The following is a 27921-nucleotide window of genomic DNA, read 5'->3' as shown; positions in this document are numbered from 1 at the left end:
AAAAGGGGGTCATTTACATGTGTGTGCATCCATTCTAATTACACAGAAGTGCTGCTCATGGGTAGAAGTCTCTGGTCTCTCCTCTTACGTTAAACCTTGGGAACAGACAAAAGGAGAGGGACAAGAGCAGAAAACTACAGCAAACTGATTGGATGAGTTTCTGTGGGTGACAGCTTTGTTTCTCCAGTTTTTATACACCATGCCTCTGATTTTGGTTATGCCAGGCACAAAGCATGCAAAATAGGCAGTTTTGCTGAGTTGCGAGAGCCAGCCTCACTGCATAGAAACAGGATGGATGACAAATACAAAGTGCACAATGACAGTTGCCCAGAAAAAAAGAAAACGTGACATTGACAACAGGCAAACCATCCGTCAGTCCCAGCTGTTCTCCACTACCACCCTCTCTTATCAAAGCACACCCCCAGACAAGCCTCCTTTCCTCCCCTTTCTGGAGAAGTGTAATATAAAACCTCCCATCTCTTAGGCAGCAGAATAATCCAAGCACTGCTAAGGGTAGAGCAAGCTGTCAGGGAGCACCAAGCAACTACTGGCTGTATGGGGTGACAGGGGACAGAGCACTTCTGGAGTGCAGGGTAAGCATCTCCGTGTGCAGCTATTACATCTGATATGCACTTTTATTTTCTATGAAAGGACTGTCACTTCACCGATTTGCAGGATTCACTAGTTTGCTGTTTGTAATATATCATGCATGGACCAGGGCTAAACAAAGTAACGTTAAGGGCTGGCAAGTAAAGTTAAGGGCTTGCAAGTAAAGTTAAGGGCTTGCAAGTAAAGTTAAGGACTGGCAAGTAAAGTTAAGGACTGGCAAGTAAAGTTAAGGACTGGCAAGTAAAGTTAAGGACTGGCAAGTAAAGTTAAGGACTGGCAAGTAAAGTTAAGGACTGGCAAGTAAAGTTAAGAACTGGCAAGTAAAGTTAAGGGCTGGCAAGTAAAGTTAAGAACTGGCAAGTAAAGTTAAGAACTGGCAAGTAAAGTTAAGAACTGGCAAGTAAAGTTAAGGGCTGGCAAATAAAGTCAAGGACTGGCAACTAAAGTCAAGGACTGGCAAGTAAAGTTAAGGACTGGCAAGTAAAGTTAAGGACTGGCAAGTAAAGTTAAGGACTGGCAAGTAAAGTGAAGGACTGGCAAGTAAAGTGAAGGACTGGCAAGTAAAGTTAAGGACTGGCAAGTAAAGTTAAGGACTGGCAAGTAAAGTTAAGGGCTTGCAACCTCCTTGGGAAGCAACCTGCATACTTGGAAGGCACAATATCATAAAAACAACACAATGTATATTTTATCTCATTGTCTGCAGGTCATCTTGATTTTTTATTTTATGTGCCTGGGGTCTGACGGAGCACAATAAAAGGAAGGGTGAAAGCTCCAGGCTTGCAGAACATGGAATAGTAGTATGTTTACAGATCTCTTGGCTGTGTGTAATCCCAGCATTAATTCCTGCCGAGTATGGTCAATGTAAGTCATGTACACACCAACAGATCCTGCCAAATACTAGTGTTCTTATTTTATTACTAAGTGCTGGAGGAGCTCAGAGCTCGCAATATTCTGCCCTTGTGTTGTAAAGCTCTGCGCAAATTGTTGGCGCTATACAATACTACTACTACTATAATAATTGCAAATACGATTTGGATTTCTCTGAAATCTGCATAATTTGCTCCGTTGATGGAAGTCAATGGAATAAAAAACCTTCCCAGGACTTTGTGGCAGTGATGGCTTAGTGAGTGCAATAAAGATCTGGGCATACAAAAGCATGTAGACGACTTTGTGCAGTCTGTGATCGTCCGGTGCAACCTACCATAGAGAACCGTTGTATATAAACAATGCCATGCACTGGATCTGTTCAGTATGCTATAAACTAGCAACAGGTGTAGACAGAAGAGTGCCGCTATTCATCACTACCCAATAAAAGGAAAACACAAGGCAGCTTACACCAATAGGGGACAAAGAACATTCATAGCAGAAAATCACAAATCTAATGCATAATGCTCTTGTCACCCTAGCAGATTCTGGGAAGAAATTTAAAGTGATTCTAAAGGCTTGTGTTAATAATAATAAAAAAAAAAACACATTTACCTGCTCTGTGTAATGGTTTTGCACAGAGCAGCCCCAATCGCCACTCCTGGCTCCTCCCCCTTAACCAGTTTATTCAACAGAAAGCCTTGCTATGGGGGCGCTGGTGCGTGCTCGTTCCCGAGCCCAGCTCTATGCATCTATAAGACACAGAGCCACGGTTCAGCCCCACCCCCTGTGGAGAGATACCCAGGACAGCCAAGACTCCCGTGCACATCGCTGGATCAAGAGAGGGCTCAGGTGAGTAGTAGGGAGGGGCTCTGGGACACACGTTTTTTTTTTACTACATTAGGATAAAAAAAAATTCAGCCTTTAAAACTACTTTAAGTAAAGTTGTCCTTAAAATGTTTGCCAACTGCAAAATACTTATCCTCAGTCTCTCTTCCTGAGATTTTTTACTGAGTGTCCCTGCCTGGCACAACACAGGCTTTGCAGAAGCTTAATATCTGTCAAATACATCATGTGCTTTAGGAAAAGTAAAAATATTACTGGAAACTTGTACGAAGAGACTTTAAAGGCTACCACTGATGACGACTCCTGAAAATGCTAGCTGCCTGGCTCTCCTGATTTATTTAATTCTGTGGCACTACCTAAATCAATTCAAGATCAGTTCTGAATTTGTGATCTGCATGACTCGGAGACTCCGAGTCTATTGAAGAGAGAGACAGCCAGGAAACCAGTATTCTAAGCACCTGTTCATTTTTCCTATAAGAGTGCAGTGAGTGAGAGCAATTCCAAGGAGCTTCATTAATTGTAGTCGTGCAAGTTCTTTTTATTTTGGTTAGTAACAAATGCCACCCATTATTGTCCTTAGCTGGATGCTGCAATCCTATTCATTATATTGGAGGAAAGCTTGGGAGTAGCAAGTTCCCTGCCCTGCCTTTGGGGCATCATAGCATCAAACAAATGCAATGTGACGAAGGCAGCGCACAAAGGCATGGAGGAAACCACAAGCTCAAGGAAAGTAGAAAATAACATCACTGAATGTGACATACTGTGACAGATAATGTTCGGGAAACAGAAATAACAAATGATCATAACATCAAAATTAAAATACGGCAAGCCAGTCTTTAGAAGAAAGCAAAGTAAAGGGCATAACTGAAGAATAATAGAAGAAAAATATGGCAAACATGAAGCTTAATTATTCACTTAAGCCCCGGACCTTTAGGCAGCTAAATGCCCAGGCCAGGTTTTGCGATTCGGCACGGCGTCGCTTTAACAGACAATTGCGCGGTCGTGCGATGTGGCTCCCTAACAAAATTACCGTCTTTTTTTCCCCACAAATAGAGCTTTCTTTTGGTGGTATTTAATCACCTCTGCGGTTTTTATTTTTTGCGCTATAAACAAAAATAGAGCGACAATTTTGAAAAAAGATCAATATTTTTTACCTTTTGCCATAATAAATGTCCCCCAAAAACATATATAAATTTTATTTTTTCCTCAGTTTAGGCCGATACGTATTCTTGTACCTATTTTTGGTAAAAAAAATCACAATAAGCGTTTATCGATTGGTTTGCGCAAAATTGATAGCGTTTACAAAATAGGGGATAGTTTTATTGCATTTTTATTTATTTATTTTTTACTACTAATGGCGGCGATCAACAATTTTTTTTCGTGACGGCGACATTATGGCGGACACTTCGGACAATTTTGACACATTTTTGGGACCATTGTCATTTTCACAGCAAAAAATGCATTTAAATTGCATTGTTTATTGTGAAAATGACAGTTGCAGTTTGGGAGTTAACCACAGGGGGCGCTGTAGGAGTTAGGGTTCACCTAGTGTGTGTTTACCACTGTAGGGGGGTGTGGCTGCAGGACTGACGTCATCGATCGAGTCTCCCTATAAAAAAGGATCACTCGATCCATGCAGCCGCCACAGTGAAGCACGGGGAAGCCGTGTTTACATACGGCTCTCCCCGTTCTTCAGCTCCGGGGAGCGATCGCGACGGAGCGGCTATAAACGAATAGCCGAGCCGTCGTCCCGGATCGCTCCCCGCGGGAATCCGACCACCGCATGTAGCGGGGGGGGGGGGTCCCGATCGGACCCCCGACCCACGGAAAGGCGGGGACTTACCTGTACGCCCATCTGCCTGTACGTGCTATTCTGTGGACGTACATATACACGCGGCGGTCGGCAAGTGGTTATAAAACGAGGGGAGAAAGGTCTGAATAATACATAGGCAAAGCTGAAAAAAAATAATGTACTGTATATACTCGAGTATAAGCAGAGTTTTTCAGGCCTTTTATTAGGATTGAAAATACCCCCCTCAGCTTCTACTCGAGTCGGTGTACCTGAAGGGCTGCGAGCGTCCATTGTTTAAAAGTCGTGGCTTCCCCCTGGTACCTTCAAGGATAGGCGTTTCCCAGCAGACACTGTGTTCAGTGTTTTCCGCCTATCACAGAGGTCCTCTCATCCTCGGACTCGGTTTCCCAGCAGACACTGTGTTCAGTGTTCCGCCAATCACGGACGTCGAGTCAATACGTTTTGCCATTTTTTGGGGGTAAAATTAGGTACCTCGGATTATACTCCAGTATACATTATATGGACAGTGAGCAATCAGTAGCGTGGACCAATGTTTCCTCCATTATTTTAATATATAAAGTACTGCACACAATACATGTCAATTTTATTTTAAAAACCATTAAAACAAAAATGAACGTATGTTGGTAAATGTATAAACATAAGGATAATACTCAGTATATGGCTTCCATTTTTTTATTTCACTCTATTTATATTTTTCCCCACATTTACATGCAGACTAAGCTTCCAAAAACTTGGAAACGCTGGCAAGCGTTGGGACCATTCAGACAGGAGTTAACAATTTGTTTTGCCATCAGGGTTTAAACATTTTTGCCAAAAAGAAAAAAACTCTTGCAGTTACTGCTTAAAAAGTGTTAGCTGGAGTTATGCTTTAAAGTGACTGTAAAGCTTCAGTTTTTTTCACCTTAATGCATCCTATACATCAAGGTGAAAAAACATTTGATAGTTACTGGCCTCCCCGAGCCCCCGTATTACTTACCTGAGGCCCGAATCTGTGGGTGTGATCCCGTGTTGGTTTCCCCCATCTCTGTGGGCTCTTCATTGGATGATTGATATGATTGATAGCAGCGCAGCCATTGGCTCCCGCTGCTGTCAATCAAATCAATGACGCCGCGTGCTGGGGGGGTGGGGCCGAGTGATACACTTGGTAGCTATGGCCGCCACTGTATCAAAGCCGAGACAGCCGCCGAGGGACCCAAGAAGACGAGGATCAGGGCCACTGTATGCAAAATGAACTGCACAGTGGAGGCAAGTATGACATGTTTGTTATTTAAAAAAAAAATGTTTTACCTTTACAACCCCTTTAACCACTTAAGCACGGCCCCACGTACATATACTGTACCAGGGCAGCCCTTTAGCGATTTCTTTCTTGAGGTCTGGGACACGCGAGTGCGCCAGCAGCGTCCGGCTCCCACTGTGATTGGACACAGCAAGAGCCAGTATGTCTGGCGGACTTGATGTCCGCCGGGGCTCGCCAATCTTTCTCAAGGCAGACTATGTAAACAAGGCAGATCGCCGTTTTGTGAGAGACTGGAGGATTGAGATCTCGTTCTTCTGCCAAGCAGGAACACAAATCTATGTCTTCCCCCCAATCAAAGCATCCCCCACACAGTTAGAAAGCACTCCCAGGGAACACATTTACCTCTTTGATCGTGCTTGTTAACCCCTTCCCTGCTAGTGCCATTTATACAGTGATCAGTGCATTTTTTTTTAGCACTGATCACTGTATCGGTGTCACTGGTCCCCAAAAAGTGTCAGATCTATCTGCTGCAATGACGCAGTCCCGCTAAATATCGCTGATCGCTGCTATTACTAATAAAAATTAATAAAAAGCCCATACATCTATTCCATCGTTTGTAGACTCTATAACTTTTGCGCAGACCAATCAATATACTTTTACTGCGATTTATTTTTTTTACCAAAAACATGTAGCAGAATACACATTTGCCTAAACTGATGAAGAAATTTGCTTTTTTTTTTATTTATTTTTTATTGTATGTTTTATAACAGAAAGTAAAAAATATAGTTTTTTTTTCAAAATTGTCAGTCTTTTTTTGTTTATAGTGCAAAAAAATAAAACCGCAGAGATGATCAAATACCACCAAAAGAAAGCTCCATTTGTGAAAAAAAAAAAAAAAAGGATATCAATTATATTTGGGTACAATGTCGAACAGCCACGCAATTGTCAGTTAACGCAAGGAAGTGCCGTATCCCAAAAAAGTGCCTGGTCAGGAAGGGTGGTAAAACTTCCGGGGCTGAAGTGGTTAAACTTAACTTTACTTACAATAAAAAAAACAATCCCATACTTCTCTTAAGGATTATACTTACCTAGGTGGATGCAGCATCTGTTCCCCGCTGGCTCCAAGGTTGAGAGCTATCTGCTCTGACCCCCTGTACAGACTGGAGCGTGGGCTGTAGAGGGCGGCGGGATCGTCTGGCTTAAGCCCTCATCGCCTCGCTGAGAGGCTGAGGCGGGTGCCGGTCCAGGCTTGTGGGTGTATTATGATCTTTCCCCAGCCTGGACCAGCTCTGTGGCTTCAGCCCGCTGTCTGCTGAAAACAGGTCACAGAAGTGCAGAACAAACTGACCTCCTGTGATCTACAGCCAAACAAACTTTGGCTGTACTTCTCTTTTAAAGTCATCTAAAATGACATGTCCATTTTGGCTACAAGGGTAACAAGGGTGCTGTGATTTTACATGTTTACACGTGTCCAGGCAGGCAGTCCCATTTATGTCAATTGAGATGCAGCAACTGCTCCCAATTTGTCGCTGTGTCCCAATTTGACACCAGATTGGAAGCAGGTGCATGTCCCTGAACGCTGACAGTGCGAGTTTGGGGACACACACAAGGATGTCAAATTGGGAACAGCAGTTGTGTCTGTCCCCGTTGACATGAATAGGACTGCCTGCATTTGGATGCATGGAGCTTCTGTGTGGGAAAACACTGCCCACACATTTTTTCTTTTGCTAAAAGTTCTATATTAAAAAGGAAGGCTGTCTGTATTTTCAGTAAACAAATATTATAGTCACCATTGCAAAACTAATTTTTTTATGTTCAAGTAGATGGAGATCTACTTATGCAGGAATCAGGAGTGCGTTGCGCTCAGAATGCAGGAATCAGGAGTGCGTTGCGCTCAGAATGCAGGAATCAGGAGTGCGTTGCGCTCAGAATGCAGGAATCAGGAGTGCGTTGCGCTCAGAATGCAGGAATCAGGAGTGCGTTGCGCTCAGAATGTAGAGTTGGGGGGAGGTGATAAGAAGGGTGATAGAGGATATGGGGGTGGCCATGCCCATAACAGTGTCCACTGCCCCCTTCACATCACCCCCCCCCCCCACACACACACACACACACACACACACACACACACACACACACACAGTAGTGTCCTCCTTTTACCCCTTTAGCAGAGACCTCTGGAACCCTTCCTTCCCATAGCAGTGTTCCATGGCATAGTTCCATTGTATCCTACCTCTGCACACAGCAAAGATTGGGAGAAAGCACAGCTCTGGACAAGGGGCGGAAGCTGGTCAAGTGATTTTTCATATTAACAAGCTGGTGATTGGTTGCTTAGGACCTAGCAACCAATCCACGGCAAGTTAATTTAAAAAGTTAACCTGGCCAGCTCCTACTCCTGCCCTCTGTCCTGGGCTGTGCTGGCCCTCGCGCCCCGCTGTTCACCGATTACAGCAGCAGAGGTGGGGGCAGAGGCAGGTCGTGGAGAGAGAGAAGAACCGAAGGCACGGCTGGTGGCAGAGAGAGAACCAGTCTGGTACCTAAAGTAGAAGGTGGGGGTCGGCGGTGGAAACCTGTTCGCCATCTACCTGTCCTCGGTCAACGAGCTACCGACCCCTGTATTAAAGTCTATGGGCACAAGTCAGATAGAAGTCACCTTAAAGTAGTACAGGAACCTTTTCTAAAGTAGGAGCGACTTCAGTAGTGACAATTAAGACCGCTCTCATTGACCAACATGGTATTTCACATGTCATGCGACTTGGGGTCTCTCACAAGTCAGATCCCAAGTTGTGGCAAGTTTGAAGTCAGGGCTGTTTTTTGTTTTTAGCAACTAGGGGACCTTTAAAAAAAAAAAAAAAAAAAAAAGTTTACCCTAGAGTTGGGCTTCAAGCAGATATAAAATTTCAGCCATATAAAGCGTGCATTGTTCTCAATCAGCCAGACCAGACTGATAGTCTTGGATTGAGCAAAGCACAATCAATATGCAGATATACGAAGTAGGAAATGGAGCCTGCATAAGTAATGGATAAATGCTACTACTACTGCATACATGCATCATGAACTAAATAAAAAATAAAAAAAAGCTCTTTTGAAAAGAAACACACATGGATAAGAATATATACATAAAGCAAACTACTCATATCTTAAGAAAATAAAGAAAATTTTGTTTTTGTTTGAAACATAAAATGTGTAGAAAAATCTAACTGAGGCTAATAAACACAAGTATGATTGCACGCAGAAAACAACGTAAATACTCCAGAGACTCTTGACCCTTTCAGTAGGCTATTACTTCTGAACAACGTTTAAAGAATGGGCAACTCTTTGTTCAAATCCTGAAAAGATCAACTTAGCCAAAGTGGACATAAGCTTACCCCAAGGACTATATGATAAACAAACCAAAGCTTCTATTTGTGTCAGCCATACAATGTGCAATCTGACACACATGTCCTTCAAGCAAACCCTTTATCCTAGTCACCCCACTCCCCTAGTCTAGAATACAATGCACACTACCCTGCTGGCTTGCACATCTTCATTTCTTGGATATTAAATCCACTTTTGTGGAGAAAGAAAAATTCCCATCTGGGTGATCCATGTACATTGCAAAGATTTTACCAAACTTTTTTGCAGATTCCTACCTATAGTTATTCTGAAGAAATAGCCGTTTGTCTGTGTCCATGTGCACAGTGAATCTGTATGGGAGTGGTTTTATAATTATCAGTCAGCTGCTGCACCTGCAGAGTTCTAAGAAAGAAATTGGCAGGGTCTGCATCCCTGAAAAAACGTTTTTTATATATATATTTTTGGGGGATATTTATTATAGCAAAAAGTAAAAACATATTGCATTTTTTTCAAAATTGTCGCTCTATTTTTGTTTATAGCGCAAAAAATAAAAACCACGGAATTGATCAAATACCACCAAAAGAAAGCTCTATTTGTGTGAAAAAAAGGACGTCAATTTTGTTTGGGAGCCATGTCGCACGATCGTGCAATTTTCAGTTAAAGACGCAGTGCTGAATCGCAAAAAGTGGCCTGGTCTTTAGCCAGCCTAATAGCCCGGGGCTAAGTGGTTAAAGAACAGTGTAAAAATGTAAATTAAAAGGTAAAATAAAAAAAAAAAAATGTAAACGCACCCCGTCCCGCTGAGCGTGTGCAGAAGCGAACGCATATGTGAGTAGTGCCCGTATATGAAAACTATGTTTAAACCACACAAGTGAGGTATCGCCGTGATCATTAGAATTAGAGCAACAATTCTAGCCCTAGACCTCCTCTGTAACTCAAAACATGCAACCTGTAGAATTCTTTAACCATCGCCTATGGAGATTTTTAAGGGTAAAAGTTTGTCGCCATTCCACGAGTGGGCGCAACTTTGAAGCGTGACATGCTGGGTATCAATTTACTCAGCGTAACATTATCTTTCACAAAAAAAAAAAAAAATGGTGCCAACTTTGTCATCTTATTTTTTAATTAAAAAAAAGTTTTTTTTCTCAAAAAAGTGCGCTTGCAAGACCACTGCACAAATATGGTGCGACAAAAAGTATTGCAAGGACCGCCATTTTATTCTCTAGGGTGTTAAAATATACATATAAAATGTTTGGGGGTTCCAGGTAATTTTCTAGCAATAAAAACATGTTTTTTAACTTGTAAACACCAAATTTCAGAAAGAGGCTCGGTCTTTAAAGGGGGTTGTAAAGGTAACATTTGTTTTCCCCTTTAACTTCCTTTACCATAGTGCAGTCCTCCTTCACTTACCTCATTCTTCCATTTTGCTTTTAAATGTCCTTATTTCTTCTGAAAAATCCTCACTTCCTGTTCTTCTGTCTGTAACTACACACAGTAATGTGACTCTTTCTCCCTGGTGTGGAGAAAGCTTCTTGAGGGGAGAGGGGGCGAGCAGGAGTGTCAGGACGCTCTCTACTTTGCAGATAGAGAAAGGAGCTGTGTGTTAGTAGGCATCCTGACACTCCTGCTCGCCCCCTCAAGAGGCTTTCTCCACACCAGGTATAAAGCCTTGCATTACTGTGTGGAGTCAGACAGAAGAACAGGAAGTGAGGATTTCTCAGAAGAAATAAGGACATTTAAAAGCAAAATGGAAGGATGAGGTAAATGAAGGAGGACTGCACTAAGGTAAAGGAAGCTATTTAGGGAAAACATTTTTTACCTTTACAACCCCTTTATTAAAGAGGAAGTAAACCCTGATAGGTTTTACTTCCTTTTTATTTCCCTGCAAAGGTAAAGCGTAATGGGCTACTATGCATTGCATAGTAGTCCATTATGTGTCACTTACCTGAAACCGAAGCCTGCGATGTCCCCGGCTGTCCCCTGTACAGGAAGCGTCCATTTCTTCACCCCTCGTCCTCCAGGGGCTGGACTCCGGTCTGTGACTGGCCGGATGTGGCGTGACATCACGCATACGTGCGGGAGCCACCAGTCATGGCATGACCCCACACTAGAAACGGCACAGCGTGCCCTTTCTAAAGTCCACATGCGCCGAATGCATCGGCGTACGTAGACATTGTAAATATCCCCTAAACGTGTAGGAGAGATGTCCAGAACCTACAGGTAAGCCTTAATATAGGCTTACCGGTAGGTAAAATTGGTTGTACAGTGTGTAAAACCACTTTAAGTGGTTAAAGCGTTGTGTTCTTTTTGTTTTTTCAAATAACAAACATGTAATACTCACCTGCTCTGTGCAGTGGTTTTTCACAGAGCAGGCCTGAGCCTCCTCTTTTCGGTACCTACTGGTGGTCCTAGCTCCTCCAGCTTCCGCCCCAACAAAGAAAGCCACTTGCCCTGGGAACACCACTGCATGCTTGCTCCCGAGCTGCTGCTCTGTGTGTCCATAAGACATCAAGAGCTGTGGCTTGCAACCTCCCACCCCCACTCTCTCTCTTCAGGAGCTCACTGGCTGTGTTTGACAGAAGTAGGAGCCAATAGGCCAACCTGGCTCCTTCGATTTCAAAATCAACAGGGCCACCCAAAGTTAGAATATCGAGAAGTGCATGGCCAACACTAGAAATGTCTTTCCAATAAATATGCTGCTTTAGATGAAGGCTCAGGTAGCTTCTATAGTAAATGTATATTTGACAGGTGGCAGATGTTGAGCTTTGACTTATTTATCAAACCCAGTCCACTGTATCACAATGCAATGGTATATGGGTGCTGTACTCCCCATTTACTCCATCAAGGCTGAACTTTACAGTATACATGTCCCTCTTAGGAACTAAGGAGTGAGTGAAAATATTTCTCTTTCATTACATACTACATCATTACGGAACTGCTTATTAATCAAGGGTTAAAAGGTGGTTTGTTTTATATATATGTATTCTTTATTATAAAGCTAATGTAATAACAGAGCCCTATTAGACTAGAACTCAATGATATTAGTAATAAATACTGGATTTGTGTAGAAGCTGCAGTTAGGCAACCAATGCATTGTTGGGTTTTTACATCTTGCTTTTTAGCAGTTAATGCCCAAAAAATAAATAAAAATAAAAATCGCAAAAGTAAATCTCTTTTCCTCTGATCCCAGACATAAAATGTGCCCAAGGTAAATGGAACTAAAAGCACAGGTGCCTAAAGTAATGAATGCTGGATTTGTAGAGAGGCTGCAATTTGGGAAACCAAGCCATTGTTGGATTTTTATGAATAGTCTTTTGGCAACCCAATACCAATACAGAAGGAAATCAATCTCTTCCCCAGAGTACAGACATAAAAAGTTCCCAAGTACCAAGTGCAGGTGAAGTTTGCTTGGGTGTTAAAGAAAGAAATGCGTGGTAAAACAAAATATGTGCACGTAGCATTGTATTGGGTTTTTATGCTTTTAGGGGGCAACTGTAAAAGCTAGTAACAAAGGTTTCAGAACACCTTGTTAACCACTTCCATACCAGGCACTTACGCACCTTCCCGCCCAAGCCAATTTTCAGCTTTCAGCACTGTCGCACTTTGAATGGCAATTGCGCGGTCATGCTACACTGTACCCAAACAAAATTGGCGTCCTTTTTTCCCCACAAATAGAGCTTTCTTTTGGTGGTATTTGATCACCTCTGCGATTTTTTTTTTTGCTCAACAACTAAAAAAATTTTAACTGATGGGCACCGATGAGATGGCACTGATCGATGAGGTAGTACTGGATGGGCACAGATGAGGTGGCACTGATTGGCGGCGCTGGTATGCGGCACTGATGGGCACACATAGGCTGCACTGATGGGCACACATAGGCGGCACTGATGGATACTTATGGGTGGCACAGATGGGCACTGATAGGTGGGCACTGGGCATGGATGGGCACTGTGGGGTGGCACTGATGGACACTGTGGGGTGGCACTGATGGAAACTGTGGGGCGGCACTGATTTATCCATGTTGCCAGTCAGTGCCCATTTGTGGGCACCGATTGGCATCTTTTTTATTTTTTAATGCCCTCCCCCCAATGACTTTTTTTTGTTGCCCCCCTTTTTTTTTTGGTTTGCCCTTCCCTGGTGGTCCAGTGTGGCGATCCGAGGGGGGGCTGCGCTGATAAACAATCAGCGCGAACCCCCCCCTGTCAGGAGAGCCGCCGATCGGCTCTCCTCTACTCGCGAGTGAGGAAGAGCCATCAACGGCTCTTCCTGTTTACATCGTGATCAGCCGTGATTGGACACGGCTGATCACGTGGTTAAGACCCAAGGGCGCACGCGGCATGAAATCCTGCAGGACGTCCAGTCAGGATTTCAGAACCACTTCCCAGACATAAATCCCTTATGGACCGGGCGGGATGTGGTTAAAGAGGAGGTCCGGGGAAATTTTTTTTTTTTTAAAGCCAGCAGCTACACATGCTGCAGCTGCTGGCTTTCAATAATTGGACACTTACCTGTTCTGGAGTCCAGCAATGTCGGCAGTAGGGTTCCTGGCATGAAGCTGAAAGGCTACACTGCCGCTGCCATTGTGGGTAAGGGAACCCGGCAGTGTAGCCTTTCGGCTTCACGCCGGTAACCCTACTGCGCATGTGCGAGGCCCCGCTCCTCTCTCCTATTAGCCTGGCGGCCAGGGGAGGGAGAGGAGGGAGCCCCGCAGTGACGTGACTTCCGTGGCCGGACTCCCGGAAGTGGGAAAGGATACCTGTCAAAGACAGGTATCCTGTCCCCCCTCCCCCCAAAGGTGCCAATTGTGGCCCTGGAGGGGGGGGGGGAATCCAATGAGTGGAAGTTCCACTTTAGGGTGGAGCTCCGCTTTAAAGCGGGGGTTCACCCTTAGAGGGCACTTTTCCCCCTTAGATTCCTGCTCGTTTTTACTAGGGGAATCGGCTATTTGTTTTAAAATATGTGCAGTACTTACCCGTTTACGAGACGCATCCTCTCCGTCGCTTCCGGGTATGGGCTTCGGGAATGGGCGTTCCTTCTTGATTGACAGTCTTCCGAGAGGCTTCCGACGGTCGCATCCATCGCGTCACGATTTTCCGAAAGAAGCCGAACGTCGGTGCGCATGCGCAGTACAGAGCCGCACCGACGTTCGGCTTCTTTCGGCTACGAGTGACGCGATGGATGCGACCGTCGGAAGCCTCTCGGAAGAATGTCAATCAAGAAGGAACGCCCGCTCCCGAAGACCCATACCCGGAAGCGACGGAAGAAGATGCAGCTCGAAAACGGGTAAGTACTGCTCATATTTTAATACAAATAGCCAATTCCCCTAGACCGAACGAGCAGGAATCTAAGGGAGAAAGAAAAAGAGAATTTTTTTTTTTTAACAAATGGGTGAACTCCCGCTTTAAGTAGCCTTTTTTTGGAAAAAGTAAAAAAAATAACAAAAGCTTTCTAAAGGGATAACATGCATCTAAAGCATGATGAAACGTATTTGAATTTAATCCTTAAGAGATGTATGGGAATTTCAGCTCCAACACTGAAGAACGATCGCTCGGTTTTCAGAGCTCCGTGAGGCGAAGATGGAAGCCTTGTCAGTGATGAAAGTGCGTCGCTGGAGGGCTTCGTTTTAAAGGCAAGTTTCACACAATGTTCTAGTATGCAAGCATACTGAGCAAGGATGACACCTAATCTCGCAATTTCAGTCCTCAAAATGACATATGGTTTTATTTCTCAAGAGGGAATTAGAAGCCGAGTGAATTTCGTAAAAATCAACAGATATTATTCTGTACTTACAGAATCTTTAACCCCTTCACGTCACCGCCCAACAGCCCAGGCTTTAATGAGGCAGCATGGCTTCTCTATTTTGTGACCGCTGTGACTGGTTCTCACAGCAGTCACATGATTGGGAGTCCACCCCGCTGGCTCTCGATCAGAAGCTGTGACCAACAGCTGTCAGTGACAGCTTGGTCAGCATGTTGGGCGTATGCAGTGAGCACGCTCCTAGCACACGACCTTAGACCTCTGTTGACACACATGTGCAATAACTGTCCGTTAAAGCCCACCCTCTTTCCCGACGTATATATGCGTTATGCAGTTGGCAAGAGGTTAAATGAACAATACGCTCAGTCTATGATTATGAACTTCTGAACAAGGAAATAGACACAATAGAAATCTAGTATGCTGTACTTCCTCATAACTTGGCAATAAACATACATGCTTCAGCTTTGTTGGCATCAGAGTACCTAGCAACTAGAGTCCGTTTGACCCCACATGGCTTTCTGTAACAATATAAATGAACAATTTGAAAAGAATAACACAGAGCTTTGGCTCATTATGTATAGGTATTGCAGCAATCTTGATCCCTTCTTGGAAATAACGACTGACAACATAACCAGGAAACCTGCATTAAAAGAAATATGCAATGTGCCACTGATGACCTCTCCTGAAAATGCCAACTGCCTTGCTGTCCCATTGATCTAATGGCTCAAATGAATAAATTGAGTCACTGACCTGGAAAGAGGCGATGAAGGACTTTAACTTCACTGGCTACCTTCATGTTCAGGGATTAGACATTACAGTTTGGAACTCAGAGAAAGGCTTATAATTGATAGGTCCTAAAGTGCATTGCCTAAAAGAGAAGTATGGCATTTTTTTTTTTTTTTTTAAGAATCATACAAATCCAGGTGGATGCTGTATCTTGTCTCCCAACGCCAAAAGACCCGGAAGACCATGGAAAACAACTGTGGTGGATGACCGAAGAATTCTTTCCCTGGTGAAGAAAACACCCTTCACAACAGTTGGCCAGATCAAGAACACTCTCCAGGAGGTAGGTGTATGCGTGTCAAAGTCAACAATGAAGAGAAGACTTCACCAGAGTGAATACAGAGAGTTCACCACAAGATGTAAACCATTGGTGAGCCTCAAAGACAGGAAGGCCAGATTAGAGTTTGCCAAAACATCTAAAAAAGCCTTCACAGTTCTGGAACAACATCCTATGGACAGATGAGACCAAGATCAACTTGTACCAGAGTGATGGGAAGAGAAGAGTATGGAGAAGGAAAGGAACTGCTCATGATCCAAAGCATACCACCTCATCAGTGAAGCATGGTGGTGGTAGTGTCATGGCGTGGGCATGTATGGCTGCCAATGGAACTGGTTCTCTTGTATTTATTCATGATGTGACTGCCGACAAAAGCAGCAGGATGAATTCTGAAGTGTTTCGGGCAATATTATTATCGGCTCATATTCAGCCAAATGCTTCAGAACTCATTGGACGGCGCATCACAGTGTAGATGGACAATGACCCGAAGCATACTGCGAAAGCAACCAAAGAGTTTAAGGGAAAGAAGTGGAATGTTATGCAATGGCCAAGTCAATCACCTGACATGACTCCGATTGAGCATGCATTTCACTTGCTGAAAACAAAACTGAAGGGAAAATGCCCCAAGAACAAGCAGGAACTGAAGACAGTGTTGCAGTAGAGACCTGGCAGAGCATCACCAGGGATGAATCCCAGCGTCTGGTGATGTCTATGCGTTCCAGACGTCAGGCTGTAATTGACTGCAAAGAATTAAAGTATTAAAAAGTGAAAGTTTGATTTATGATTGTTAATCTGTCCCATTACTTTTAAAAAGTGGGAGGCACATATAGTATTGGTTGTAATTCCTACACCGTTCACCTGATTTGCATGTAAATACCCTCAAATTAAAGCTGAAAGTCTGCAGTTAAAGTACATCTTGTTCGTTTCATTTCAAATCCATTGTGGTGGTGTATAGAGCCAAAAAGATTAGAATTGTGTCGATGTCCCAATATTTATGGACCTGACTGTAGATCGAAGCCACTGCTGACATAATATCAGCGTGTGCGTGTTGAAAATGCAAAGCCCAATGTCTGAAAGTTGAAATTGAATCAGGTATGGATGTTTCTATATGATCCTTAGTACACTAGCAAATACAACAAGGAATGACAAAATGACAAATGAAATTAAAAGAAAAAAAAATGGAAAAAAATAAATAAAATATCATGGGTTACAGACTGGCCTAGTCAAAGCCTTTATCTGAATCTCACTGAAAGATTATGAGGAAACCCATAAATGTCATGCCTGAAGGAAGGCTTTGTACAATGAATTGATGTCAGAGATTGGAATGGAAAATGCCTAAAAGAAGTCACTTTTGCTAAAGGCGGAGTTACCAGTTTCTGAGGCCACAGTACATTTTTCTACAACATCTATTGATATTTTTGTTAAATTATTAAAAAGATGTAGCAGCCTATAACCCGGGGTCTATGACTATCAAACCTGTGTCCTGTACTGCATGATTAGGAGAAGAAAATGTTTGTTTTTATTCCAGTATATCACCTCTATCTGTAGGTAGTATTCGAATGAATTCTGATCCCGTGTCTGTGTAAAAAGTACATTGCTGCCATCGTCACATATAAAGTATTTCCGAATCCTCAGTAAGCGCAGGATTAAACAAAACAGAGTGGCTATTCATCGTTTAATGGGCACAAAGTAACCCTTGTGGGTATTTATAGTAGTACCAACTACAGGACAGCTAGCATGGCGTCTTACCACAGTCTTTCACACCTTCATGTTGCCATTTCTAAGAATTAATGCTACATATATAAGTAAAGCAAAGCAAAGAAAATAAACTACTTTGCTGGGTTAATAAAAATACTCATATCTTGGGTGTAATTTCACTCGAAGCATGTGGCAAATGCTGCTTTTCAACAGCAAACACAAACCTACACATTATCCCAAAAACAAATTTGCTGAATAGCTGTTCCAAGGTCACCAATATTGCTTGAGGAACACCAGGATCTTCCAAATACACCATGATTGCTGTTTAAATAGCTGAGCCATGCAGTTAACCTTTCCTTGTTTACTGGCTAGCTGTGCCCCCAGAACTTGGTGGAGGAGCTATTGACGCCCTCCCGGCAATTAAGACCCGCACTGTAGCTGTCATTCAGCTATAGCGTGGACGGGAGGTGGTTAATAGTTACCTAGGTGGATGCAGCATCTGTCCTCCGTGCCTCTGCACTGAGAACCGAGCGATCGAACACCATCAATCGCTCAGTTCTGACAGCTCCGTGAGCAGAGAGCTGCAGACTGTCAGTCAGCAGCTCTCTGCTCTGTCCTCCCCCCTCCCTTTGCTCACTGGGCTGTGGATGGGGCAGGAAGGCCGGCTCAGGCTCTCAGCGACTCGCCGAGAGCCTAAGCCAGGTGTCAGTCCAGGCAACTGAAGGATCCCTGGATGTGGACCCTGGACCGACTTCTGTGACATCAGCAGAGAGCGGATTCAGCTCGCTCTCTGCTGAAAGCGGGTCACAGGAGTGCAAAACGAATTGCACTGCTGTGATCCATAGGAAAAGTACAGCCAAACAAGCTTTGGCTATACATCTCCTTTAAGGCTGCAATAGCTGACCACAGTTTGAACATGTATTTTGCCTAGCCATTATACTGCTCCACTGGTTTGAATACTTTGCGAGTCACTGACATCAGACAAATATCTGACCAGGACAGTCTAACTCATCTTTAGGCTTCTTTAGGTTTGTAGACTACATATCTCAGGAAAAGTTTCCTTTAAAGTGAACCTGATCTGACAACATTTTAGGGTTACCACAGTGCTGAAGAGCAATCTGAGCGATCAGTAAAGTTTTAATCACTGTGCCACTGCAAAGGCCATTGGATCCAAATTCTAGAAGAGGTTTATGGAACTCACCGAGGATGTTACAAGAAGGCAGAAATTTCATGAAAAGTAGGTTACTGGGCCATTCCAACTTAAATGTATACAGATTATTTTTTGGAGACATTAAAACCTGGTGCAGCTCTACATACAAACCAATCTGATTCCAGGTTTTTTATCAACACTAAGGCCCCTTTCACACTGAGGCGTATTTCAGGCGATTTATTGCATAAATAACGCCGGAAATAATCCTGCCCCAGCATTCTCAATGTGAAAGCCAGAGGCGATGTGTATACCGCTCCTTCCCATTGAAATCAATGGGACACCGTGGCTATACCGCAGCTGCGGTTTGTAGGCAGTATTAACCCTTTTTCAGCCACTAGCAGGGGTTAAAACCGCACCACTAGCGGCCAAATATCGCGGTAAATACGACGGTATAGCGCCACCGCACCTCCCGCACCCAGTGTGAACGGGGCCTTAGACCCCTTTTACACTGGGGTGGTTTTCATGTGCTTTAGTGCTGGAAATAGCCTCTGATAAGCGCCTGAATACTGCCTCCCATTCATCCCAGTGTGACTTTTTACACTGGGGCGGTGCGCTTGTGGGGACGTTACGAAAAGTCCTGCTAGCAGGATCTTTGGGCGGTTTAAGAGCTCTGTATTTAGCGCTCCCAAAACGCCCTGCCCATTGTAATGAATGGACAGCGCTTCCAAAGCGCCTGAAAAGCACTTTGGAAGCGCTTTTAACCCTAAAAGCGCCCCGCTATCGGACAAAAAAAGCTGCTTAAACAGCGCTTTAGTGCCAACGCGTCCCCAGTGTGAAAGGGGTCTTAATTGAACAAGTTAGAAACTGATTGGTACACCTGCACCAGATTTTGCATGCTCCAGTTTTAGTAAATCAACCCCATTGTCAGTTTAACTTCTGCCCAATCCCCTTTCACTGTCATTCAACTGTCAAATGGCAGCTGAAGCCCTAGCATTACAGTTATACTGTATCTGTCCACCAAGAACACGCAAGGTGGCAAAAACATTATTTTCTAGAAAAGCAAGGGGAAATTAAAACCATTCATAAGCTTTTTTTGCCGTCCCAATGACAATGATTACCATCTCTTCTGGGCCCAGTGACGGTGGTTTCTGGGACAGAAAGTGAGGGGAAATGTAGTTATAGAGAAGAGAGCAGCAGAGTTCCACTTTAACTACATACCCTTACCTGCTGACTTAACATACAAATTTAATTTTCTAAATTAGTTTCATCTTGTAAGCTAAGGTTTCTTTGTTTTTCATTTAGTAAAAGCACCCCTTTAGCCATAGAAAAAAAAACAATATCTAATCAAATTACCAGAATGCGTGTATATTACAGCATCTAAGCAACCAAAGACATATCAACAAACACTACTATAGACAACCTACACACAAAACAAAAAAAAGACTTTAGAAGGAGGCACTTCTATAAATTCTAATGTCATAGATTAGATTCTAGCGTCATCACTGAATTGGTGATGATAATTCTGACAGAAATTACAGCAATGGATGCCCAAAGATGCTTTATCTAAATTTTTATTGGTATACATTTTGCAGTTTTATAATCTAATTTATAACTTACAGGTATACGACCAGGTGATGTTTATCTCTCCGATATGCAATACGAGTACACTCATCCATGTGGACACAGATAACCACTGATGGACAAGCCCCATATATCACCATATCCACCATTAGCGAAGACTGCACACAAACCTTGGCCGATTTTCATTTTGCGAGCACCTTCTGACTCTTTCCTCCCACCCCCCTTTTTCAGAATTCTGGGGTGTGATATGCCTGGTGTCAGTGTAGTCTTAGCAAATGGTGGATATGGTGATATATGGGGCTTGTCCATCAGTGGTTAGCTGTGTCCACATGGATGAGTGTACCCATATTGCATATCTGAGAGATAGATATTATCTTATAGTCATATCTGCTATGGTCATATACATACCTTTCATGATTTATAATTAACTTTTATAACAAGTGGTGCGCAGTGAAAGGCCTCTATATCTATTTTATCGTTGCCACAGTGAGTGTCTTTAATTACACAGGCTTGTGTACATTTGCCTATTCAGTAAGCCATGTGCTGAGAGGGCAGGCCCACTGGTGAGTTAGGCTGTGTACATCCATCTATGTACGTGATTTGGAGTGGTCGCCTTGCTGCAGCATATCTACAGTGGGCGGTCCGCAAATAGTTAATGTATAGAATGCGTTAAAGATAAAAAAAAATATTTTAGAACCATTTTAACTGACACTTTCTCCAAGAATAATAATATTCCTTGAGGAATACAAAGAGATCTTGATCCATTGAATATGCTGCAATAACACAGTGACAGCTGAAGAAATAACAGCTGCAGTTAATGGCAATTCTGTCTTCACTACTGCCAGCCATTTTGCTATGGCCGATGCCCAATTTATGAAAAAAATTTGCCTTCATCACGATTGCAAATTTTAAAAAAGGTTGCCAGCATAAAGCTGCACGTAGATGGGATTTTTTTTTTCTGAAGGAAATAAAAAATGGAACATTCATTTATCATGTCAAATACATGGGCTGTATTAGTGTGAATCGGGGCTGATTGAACGTTACCCATTCCAAGCTGAGCCGGCCAAATTTTGATGGGTCTAAAGCCAGCTTTAGAACCAAATATTGGTCATATATTGTCACATCTATGACACTATTTATGTGTATGTTCCTGCAGCAGCCAAATTGTAATCCATTTATAGGCACTGGGGTAGTACAGAAGTCGATCTTTCCAAGATTTTGCCTGCTTGATCAGAGTTGCAGGCTATAGCTGGCAGTGCTGATCTGTGTATTGTGATAGCAGGGAAGTCTCCCCGCTGTCAGAACACAATAGCTCGGCGGCGAGGATTCCTCCATCCACTTGAATTGCATGGAGTTGATTATCAAGTATTTTTTTTGTTCAACCCGCTGGCTGAATGGAAAAAATTGACTCATCTATGGGTTGTTTAAGGGACAGCTCGTAGGGCCATGTGAAAATCTCAGCATCTTTAAACACCAGCTTGAAAATGAGAGCATGTTAGCTAGAAGGTGACTCAACAGTTTGAAGATGCTATCCATTATTTAGAAGGTAAATTTGGCAGATTTTATCTCAAGTTGAACTAAAACGCAAAATGTTTTTTCATGTTGGATAGGGTAAGGAAAGTTTATAACCAATCAGTTTTTTTTTTTGCTATTTGTGTCTCATTAGGGAGATTAAACTGCACTCTCTAGCCCATAACCTCAACAGAAGTGACAGGAAATCTCTGCAAAATGTGAGACTCCCCAATTGTCCCCAGAGTCACCATAACTTGTGTTCCCGTCATTCCTGTTGTGGTGACAACTCAAAATTTGGGATTTTCTTTCACGTTCACTCTGACAACAATAAACAGGACAAATACAATGGGGAAAAATTATTTAACCGCTGCAAATTTTGTACCTTTGCTCACTTACAAAGAAATGAAGGGTCTATAATTTTTATCATAATGTATTTTAAACAATAGAGACAGAAAATCAACCAAAAATCCAGAAAAAAACATGATACAAATGTTATAAATTGAGATGCAATTCAGTGAGTAAATTAAGTATTTGATCCCCAACCAATAATTCTGGCTGCAGTATGTTCTCATGTGGTACGCAGATCAGTCCTGTCAATTTAAGAAAGCGCTCCCCACGACAACTCATTATGTGTATAAAAGACACCTGCCAATTCAATTTTCTTTCTTCCATTCAAACCTCTCCATCATGGGCAAGACCAAAGAGCTGTCAAAGAATGTCAGAGACAAGATTGTAGAACTGCACAAGGCTGGAATGGGCTACAAGACCATCAGCAAGAAACTTGGCAAGGAGGAGACATTGTCAAGTGGAAGAAATACAAAATAACCATCAATCACCCTTGGTTTGGAGCTCCATGCAAGATTTTGCATCATAGGGTAAGGACGATCATGAGAAAAGTGAGGGATCAGCCCAGAACTACACGGGAGGAGCTTGTGAATGATCTCAAGGCAGTTGAGACCACAATCACCAAACAAACCATCGGTAACACAATACGTGCAAGGTTCCCCATCTCAAGAAAACACATGTACAGGCCCATTTGGAGCTTGCCAATAAACAGCTAAAAGATTCAGAGGATTGGGTGAAAGTGCTGTGGTCAGATGAGACCAAAATTTCACTCTTTGGCATTAACTCAACTCGCTGTGTTTGGAGGAAGAAAAAAGCAGACTATGACCCTGAAAACACCATCCCTACAATCAAGCATGGAGGTGGAAACATTATGCTTTGGGGCCCTTTCTCTGCTAAAGGTACAAGCAGACTTTGCCACATTGTGGGGCCAATGGATGCAGCCATGTATTGTAAAATCTTGGATGCGGAGATCCTCGGCTAAAGGCCCGGCAGCCGCCGGACGTTGCCGGAGAGAAGTCTCCCGCACGCATGCGCGGGAGTGACGACATCGCCGCTCCAGCCAATCACAGCACTGGATCGACGATACCCAGAAGACACGCCGAGGGAAGATGACATCTCCCTCGGCGTGGACCACGTAAGTTCCTCACACCTCGTTTCAAGGTAAGTATTTTCATAATGAGCTAGTATGCGGTGCTTTTGCTTTTCAGGTGTTAAAAAATAAAAATTAGTTTACATATCTCATGCAAACGGATGTAATGTGTTACTGCATATAAAAGGACTTAAAAAAGACGGAAAAAATAAACATGGTGGTTAAAAACTCATATTTTGCTACTTCCTTCAACATTGTACTCCTTGGTGATGGGCTTCGAGCACATAGGCACATATTTTAGGCGAGGTGGGTTCTGCTTTAGGCCGAGTTCACACTGGAGAACGCAGCAGCTCACAGTAGGGGTGTGGTGCGTCTCCACTCACCATTTTAGGTCCGATTTCAGCCTGAATTTTGGGCTGAATTCGGACTTGAAAACAAACCAGAAGACGCACAGGACTCCTGTGCAATCTGCACCGAAATCTCTGCGGAAATTTGTGAACCGGCTCCATAGAGAGCCATTTACAATCTTCTGATATGCGCATTGGATGCAGAGAAATCCACATCCAATTTGCAATAGTGTGAACCCGGCTTTAATATAGAGATAGATTTGAAATTGATGAAAAAAAATTACAAGAAAAAAAAACTATGGCATGCAAATAGAGATTTTGATCATTTTTTTTTTATTATTATTTTAGGCAGATTCTGCCACAATACCTTTGTGCAACCATGTCTTCTCCAACTATAAAAGAAGAGGTGGCAAAGATGGGGGAAAAATTTCTGACAAAATTAAGGCAAATCCCTCAGGCAGATACTGTGGAAATAATTTCATTCACCATCATCCTTGTTTTTATTGGTGAGTAAAATGAATGATTTTAGTATGTTCATGCTGCTTATTACAATATAACTATTCTACAACATAAATTGGTCCTCATTTATGTAAAAGCACACCTCTTGCTTAAAGTGGTTGTAAACCCTTACATTTACCCAATGAAGTGACGGTCCTCAGGTGATACACTGAGATGCAAAAAATCCTCCCACATAAGTTGTGCCTGGTTATCTGCAGTCTTCTCTTCTCTACATCCATTCAAAGTCCAGCATTTATAAAGCGGAGCTGTCAGAAAAAAGGGGGCAGATTGCTTGAGTAACCAGTCTGCAGAGCTCAATGAGGGCGGCTCTGAGAGCCGATTGGAGGAAAGGGATACACTCCCCTCCACACACAGGAACAGAGCTGAGGCTGTCAATCAGCTGGAGATCCCTTCCCTGCAGGGGCAGACTGACCATTCGGGCACTGCTCGAGGGCCCCATGCCACTAGGGGGACCATCAGGGTTGCCAGCCTCAGTAAAACCAGGGACAGTTGGTAAAAAAAAAAAAAAAAAAAAAGAAGATTATAGCTGCCCCGCCTTTCCAGTACCTTTTCTGTGTGTGTGTGTGTGTGTGTGTGTGTGTGTGTGTGTGTGTTTGTGTGTTTATATATATATATATATATATATATATATATATATATATATATATATATATATATATATATATATATATATATATATATATATATATATATATATATATATATATATATATATGTGCCAACCACTTTAAAGACTCACTTTCTGATTCAAGCACAAGTCTGCGAAGAAGTACTAAACCACTACTACAAATACTTGCCTTTTCGGTGACCCCCTGTGGCTCCTTCCCTTGTCATAGCTTGCACCACAATACCTGATGTCACCTACTACATCATATGACAGTATTTAGGCCTAGCAATGGGCTGCTAGACCCAAGCACTGTCTTATAGGAGGAGGTCACATTCTGCCCTATGCATATGGTATTTTGCAGCAACCGTTTATGTGCATTACATACGTTACTTACTATCATAATCTATATAGTTCACAAAATAATCACTAATGTTAGAGTGTTTCTGTGCCGCTTTGTTTTAACTTTTCTGCCACTTAGCCACTATAAAAAAATATATATATTTTTTGCATTAGAATTACCCCCTCCATCTTGTTTCCATGAGATACGTTCTTCCTCATCCTGTGCTAGAGATAGGAGTAATCAGTGAGGGATGCAGACCTCTGGGTATGTTCTAATGTTCTACCAAAACTGACAAGTTCTGCAGAAACAATATTGTAACGGTAGCTACATTTCCTAATACCTACACTTTTACAGCTGCCATAGTAATAAGATAAGTGATGAGTATAGGGGGCCAACAAAACAAAAAGGTGGTGTTCATGAATCTTCCAAAAAATAAATCACTAACCACTTTAGCTGTGCTCAAGATTCCATTTCTGGTCCAGTTCTTTGCTTCAGATTTATCATACAAATCCCTACTAGAATGTTTTATATAAACATCTGTAATTCTTTGCTAATCCACACCAATACAAACAATACAGTGACTGTTTTCTCTTCCACAGCCGCAGTGTTGGTGGTCACAATCGTAGCGTGTTCCGGCTGTTGTTGCACCAATAAGAAGCGTCGCACTACCCGGGTTCAGCCAAAAGCTGAGGTGTGAAATGGAACAAGAAGCCTTAATCCAAATGCCTTACGTTACCACTTGGATCACTTTATCAAGTGCAGTGAAAAGAAATATGGACTTAAAAATGACATAAAATGAAACACTGGACATTTTTTCTACATGTGTGAAAGGACTGCAGCTTTATACTATTATATCCACTAACATAGTTCTGAGAAGAGTTTGGAGCCAAAGAAACCAAAAACACAACACAAGCCACCTACTGATACCAGAGACCACTCCATTATTCCTAAGATCTGCCCTTCTTCTGGTCTTCTCAGGGAAAACATATATTACCAGATAACTCCTATGCTTTAGGCTCAAACAAAAATGGCAAATGTGGGCTTGCTATGTGTGGTGTAATGCCACCAATTAAATATGTTGTATTACCAGAAGAACATAAAGATTGCAGGTCACTGTTGTTACTGGATTTAAAATCAACTTTATTCTTGCTGCCGAGGCCCACCTTAGAACATGCCTAATTGTAGAGACATCTCTACACAGAATCGATGAGTAAGCCCATAAAGGTGAAATGCATCAATGTGGGGTGGTTTTAGGTCAGGACCAGGGGCGGACTGACAACTCATGGGGCCCCCGGGCAATAGAAGATTATGGGGCCCCCAGGCTGACAGATGGCCACCATGCCAGGAGGCAGTGCAGAGGTGGGGCAGCTAAAATCTTGGGATTTTCACATCAAAATGATGTCGGTATCGGACATATCAGGGACAGATGTAAAAAAAAAAAAAAAAAAAAAAAAAAAAAACACAGATTTGTACATACTGGGGTAGATTCAGGTACATTTGCCCATTTCTTACGGAGGCGCAGTGCACCGTTTTGCCGCTGCGCCTCCGTAAATTTCCTGCGCTACGTTTGATTCACGGAGCAGTAGCTCCGTAAATTGCGTGGGCGTTCCTGAAAAATGCCCGGCGTAAGAGCGCGCAATTTAAATGATCCCATAGAGGGCGTGGATCATTTAAATAAGGCGTGTTCCCGCGCGGAACGTAGTGCGCATGCTCCGTCGGGAAACTTTCCCGATGTGCATTGCGGTAAATGACGTCGCAAGGACGTCATTTGCTTCAAAGTGAACGTGAATGGCGTCCAGCGCCATTCAAGATTCACTTACGCAAACAAAACGTAATTTTTCGGGAACGACTGGTATACGTAGCATTGGCTGCCCCTGCTATTAGCAGGGGCAGCCTTACGCAAAAACCGACGTACGCAAACAACGTAAACTGCGTACGCAGGGCGCGCATACGGTTGTGAATTGGCATTAGTATGCAATTTGCATACTCTGCGCTGACCCCTACGGGAACGCCACCTAGCGGCCTGCGTAAGAATGCAGCCTAAGATATGACGGCATAAGAGCCTTATGCCAGGCATATCTTAGGCTGCAGTCGGCGTATCGAGGTTCCTGAATCAGGAGCATTCGATATGCCGGCGCAAGTAAGCAATTGCGCTGCGTAACTATGGTTACGCAGACGCAATTGCTTTTTGAATCTACCCCACTGTTCCTGGTTTTACTGAGCCTGGCAACCCTAGTTGCCTAGTAACATGGGACCCTCGTGCAGTGTCCGAGTGCCCAAATGGCCAGTCCGCCCCTGGTCAGGACTCAGCAGCACGTAAGTGTGGCCTGAATAGGTTTTATACCCAATGATGTCCTCAGTGTCTGGCCTTCTTGTTCTTCTGGTAATATGACACATGGAGTGAGCATGCGCTTGTTGACAAGCACCTGATTCACCTGCCTGGTGGGGATACCTATGTTTAGAGAGGTGTTACTTGCAATTATTTAAATATGTGCCACAAAATCTGTAAATAAACTTTATTTGTTAGAAGTTTTTAAACTATCAGTGTTACAATCGAGACTCATTTATATCCGATAGAGAAGAAAAAAAATGTATCAGTAAGACCTACTTTGAATAGGACCTGTCTCCAATATCACCGCCTACACATTTCTTAAGCACTCTTATGAGTGTATATCTATTTATGGATGTGAGCATTCAACAGCAGTCTGTAAAACTATGTACTGCAGATTAGCAACAGTGTTTTATCTACATGCCTTTTGACCAGGCTGCAATTCCATTACTGGTGTCTGAAGGCACACTGTCTTTGGTGCCCAAAGCAACACATCTCTGCTAGTAAGATGCATTTACAATGGATATATTTTTGTTTTATTTTCCCTAACTTGGTCTAGAACATTGTGATAATGTGTACATATAATATATGGACAAAAGTTTGTGAACATTGGACCATTACACAATCCTACATGGTCAAAATAATGTAGAACTTTCCATTGTTTACAGTTTACAAAAGACATCTCACTGGTACACACGGAAGATTTTTTTTGGTCAGCCATGTGGGTTGAATGAAAAACAGGATTTTTATAACAGCTTACCTATAAAATCCTTTTCTTGGAGTACACCACGGGACACAGAGCCATTAATCATTACATAATGGGCTGTATTGGACACCAAAGATGATTGGACACTGGCACAACCAATCAGAGACAGTTTCCCTCC

At 42.9% G+C, this 27921-nt stretch overlaps 2 protein-coding genes across 3 annotated transcripts in view; one reads left to right on the top strand and one right to left on the bottom strand.

Annotated features, from left to right (window-relative positions):
- The window catches only part of RECQL5 (RecQ like helicase 5), a 182847-nt gene that overhangs the window by 67463 nt on the left and 87463 nt on the right, over positions 1 to 27921 (bottom strand). The window lies entirely within an intron of this gene.
- SMIM5 (small integral membrane protein 5) lies at positions 484 to 26043 on the top strand. The gene is made up of 3 exons (XM_040330939.1): positions 484 to 593; positions 23591 to 23748; positions 25308 to 26043. The coding sequence occupies exons 2-3, from the start codon at positions 23622 to 23624 to the stop codon at positions 25403 to 25405; spliced, it is 225 nt and encodes a 74-aa protein (XP_040186873.1). The 5' UTR covers positions 484 to 593; positions 23591 to 23621; the 3' UTR covers positions 25406 to 26043.

The sequence above is a fragment of the Rana temporaria genome, chromosome 12 (genome assembly GCF_905171775.1).
Source record: "Rana temporaria chromosome 12, aRanTem1.1, whole genome shotgun sequence".
Lineage (NCBI taxonomy): Eukaryota > Metazoa > Chordata > Amphibia > Anura > Ranidae > Rana > Rana temporaria.
The sequence above is the reverse complement of the archived record's forward strand: the minus strand, read 5'-3'. Positions and strand labels throughout refer to the sequence as shown.

Excerpts from the sequence above, each read along its gene's own strand:
- SMIM5 (XM_040330939.1), top strand. The coding sequence starts at position 23,622 with ATGTCTTCTCCAACTATAAAAGAAGAGGTGGCAAAGATGGGGGAAAAA. Across the intron at positions 23,749-25,307 it reads CATCATCCTTGTTTTTATTG|CCGCAGTGTTGGTGGTCACA; the intron begins GTGAGTAAAATG and ends TCTCTTCCACAG.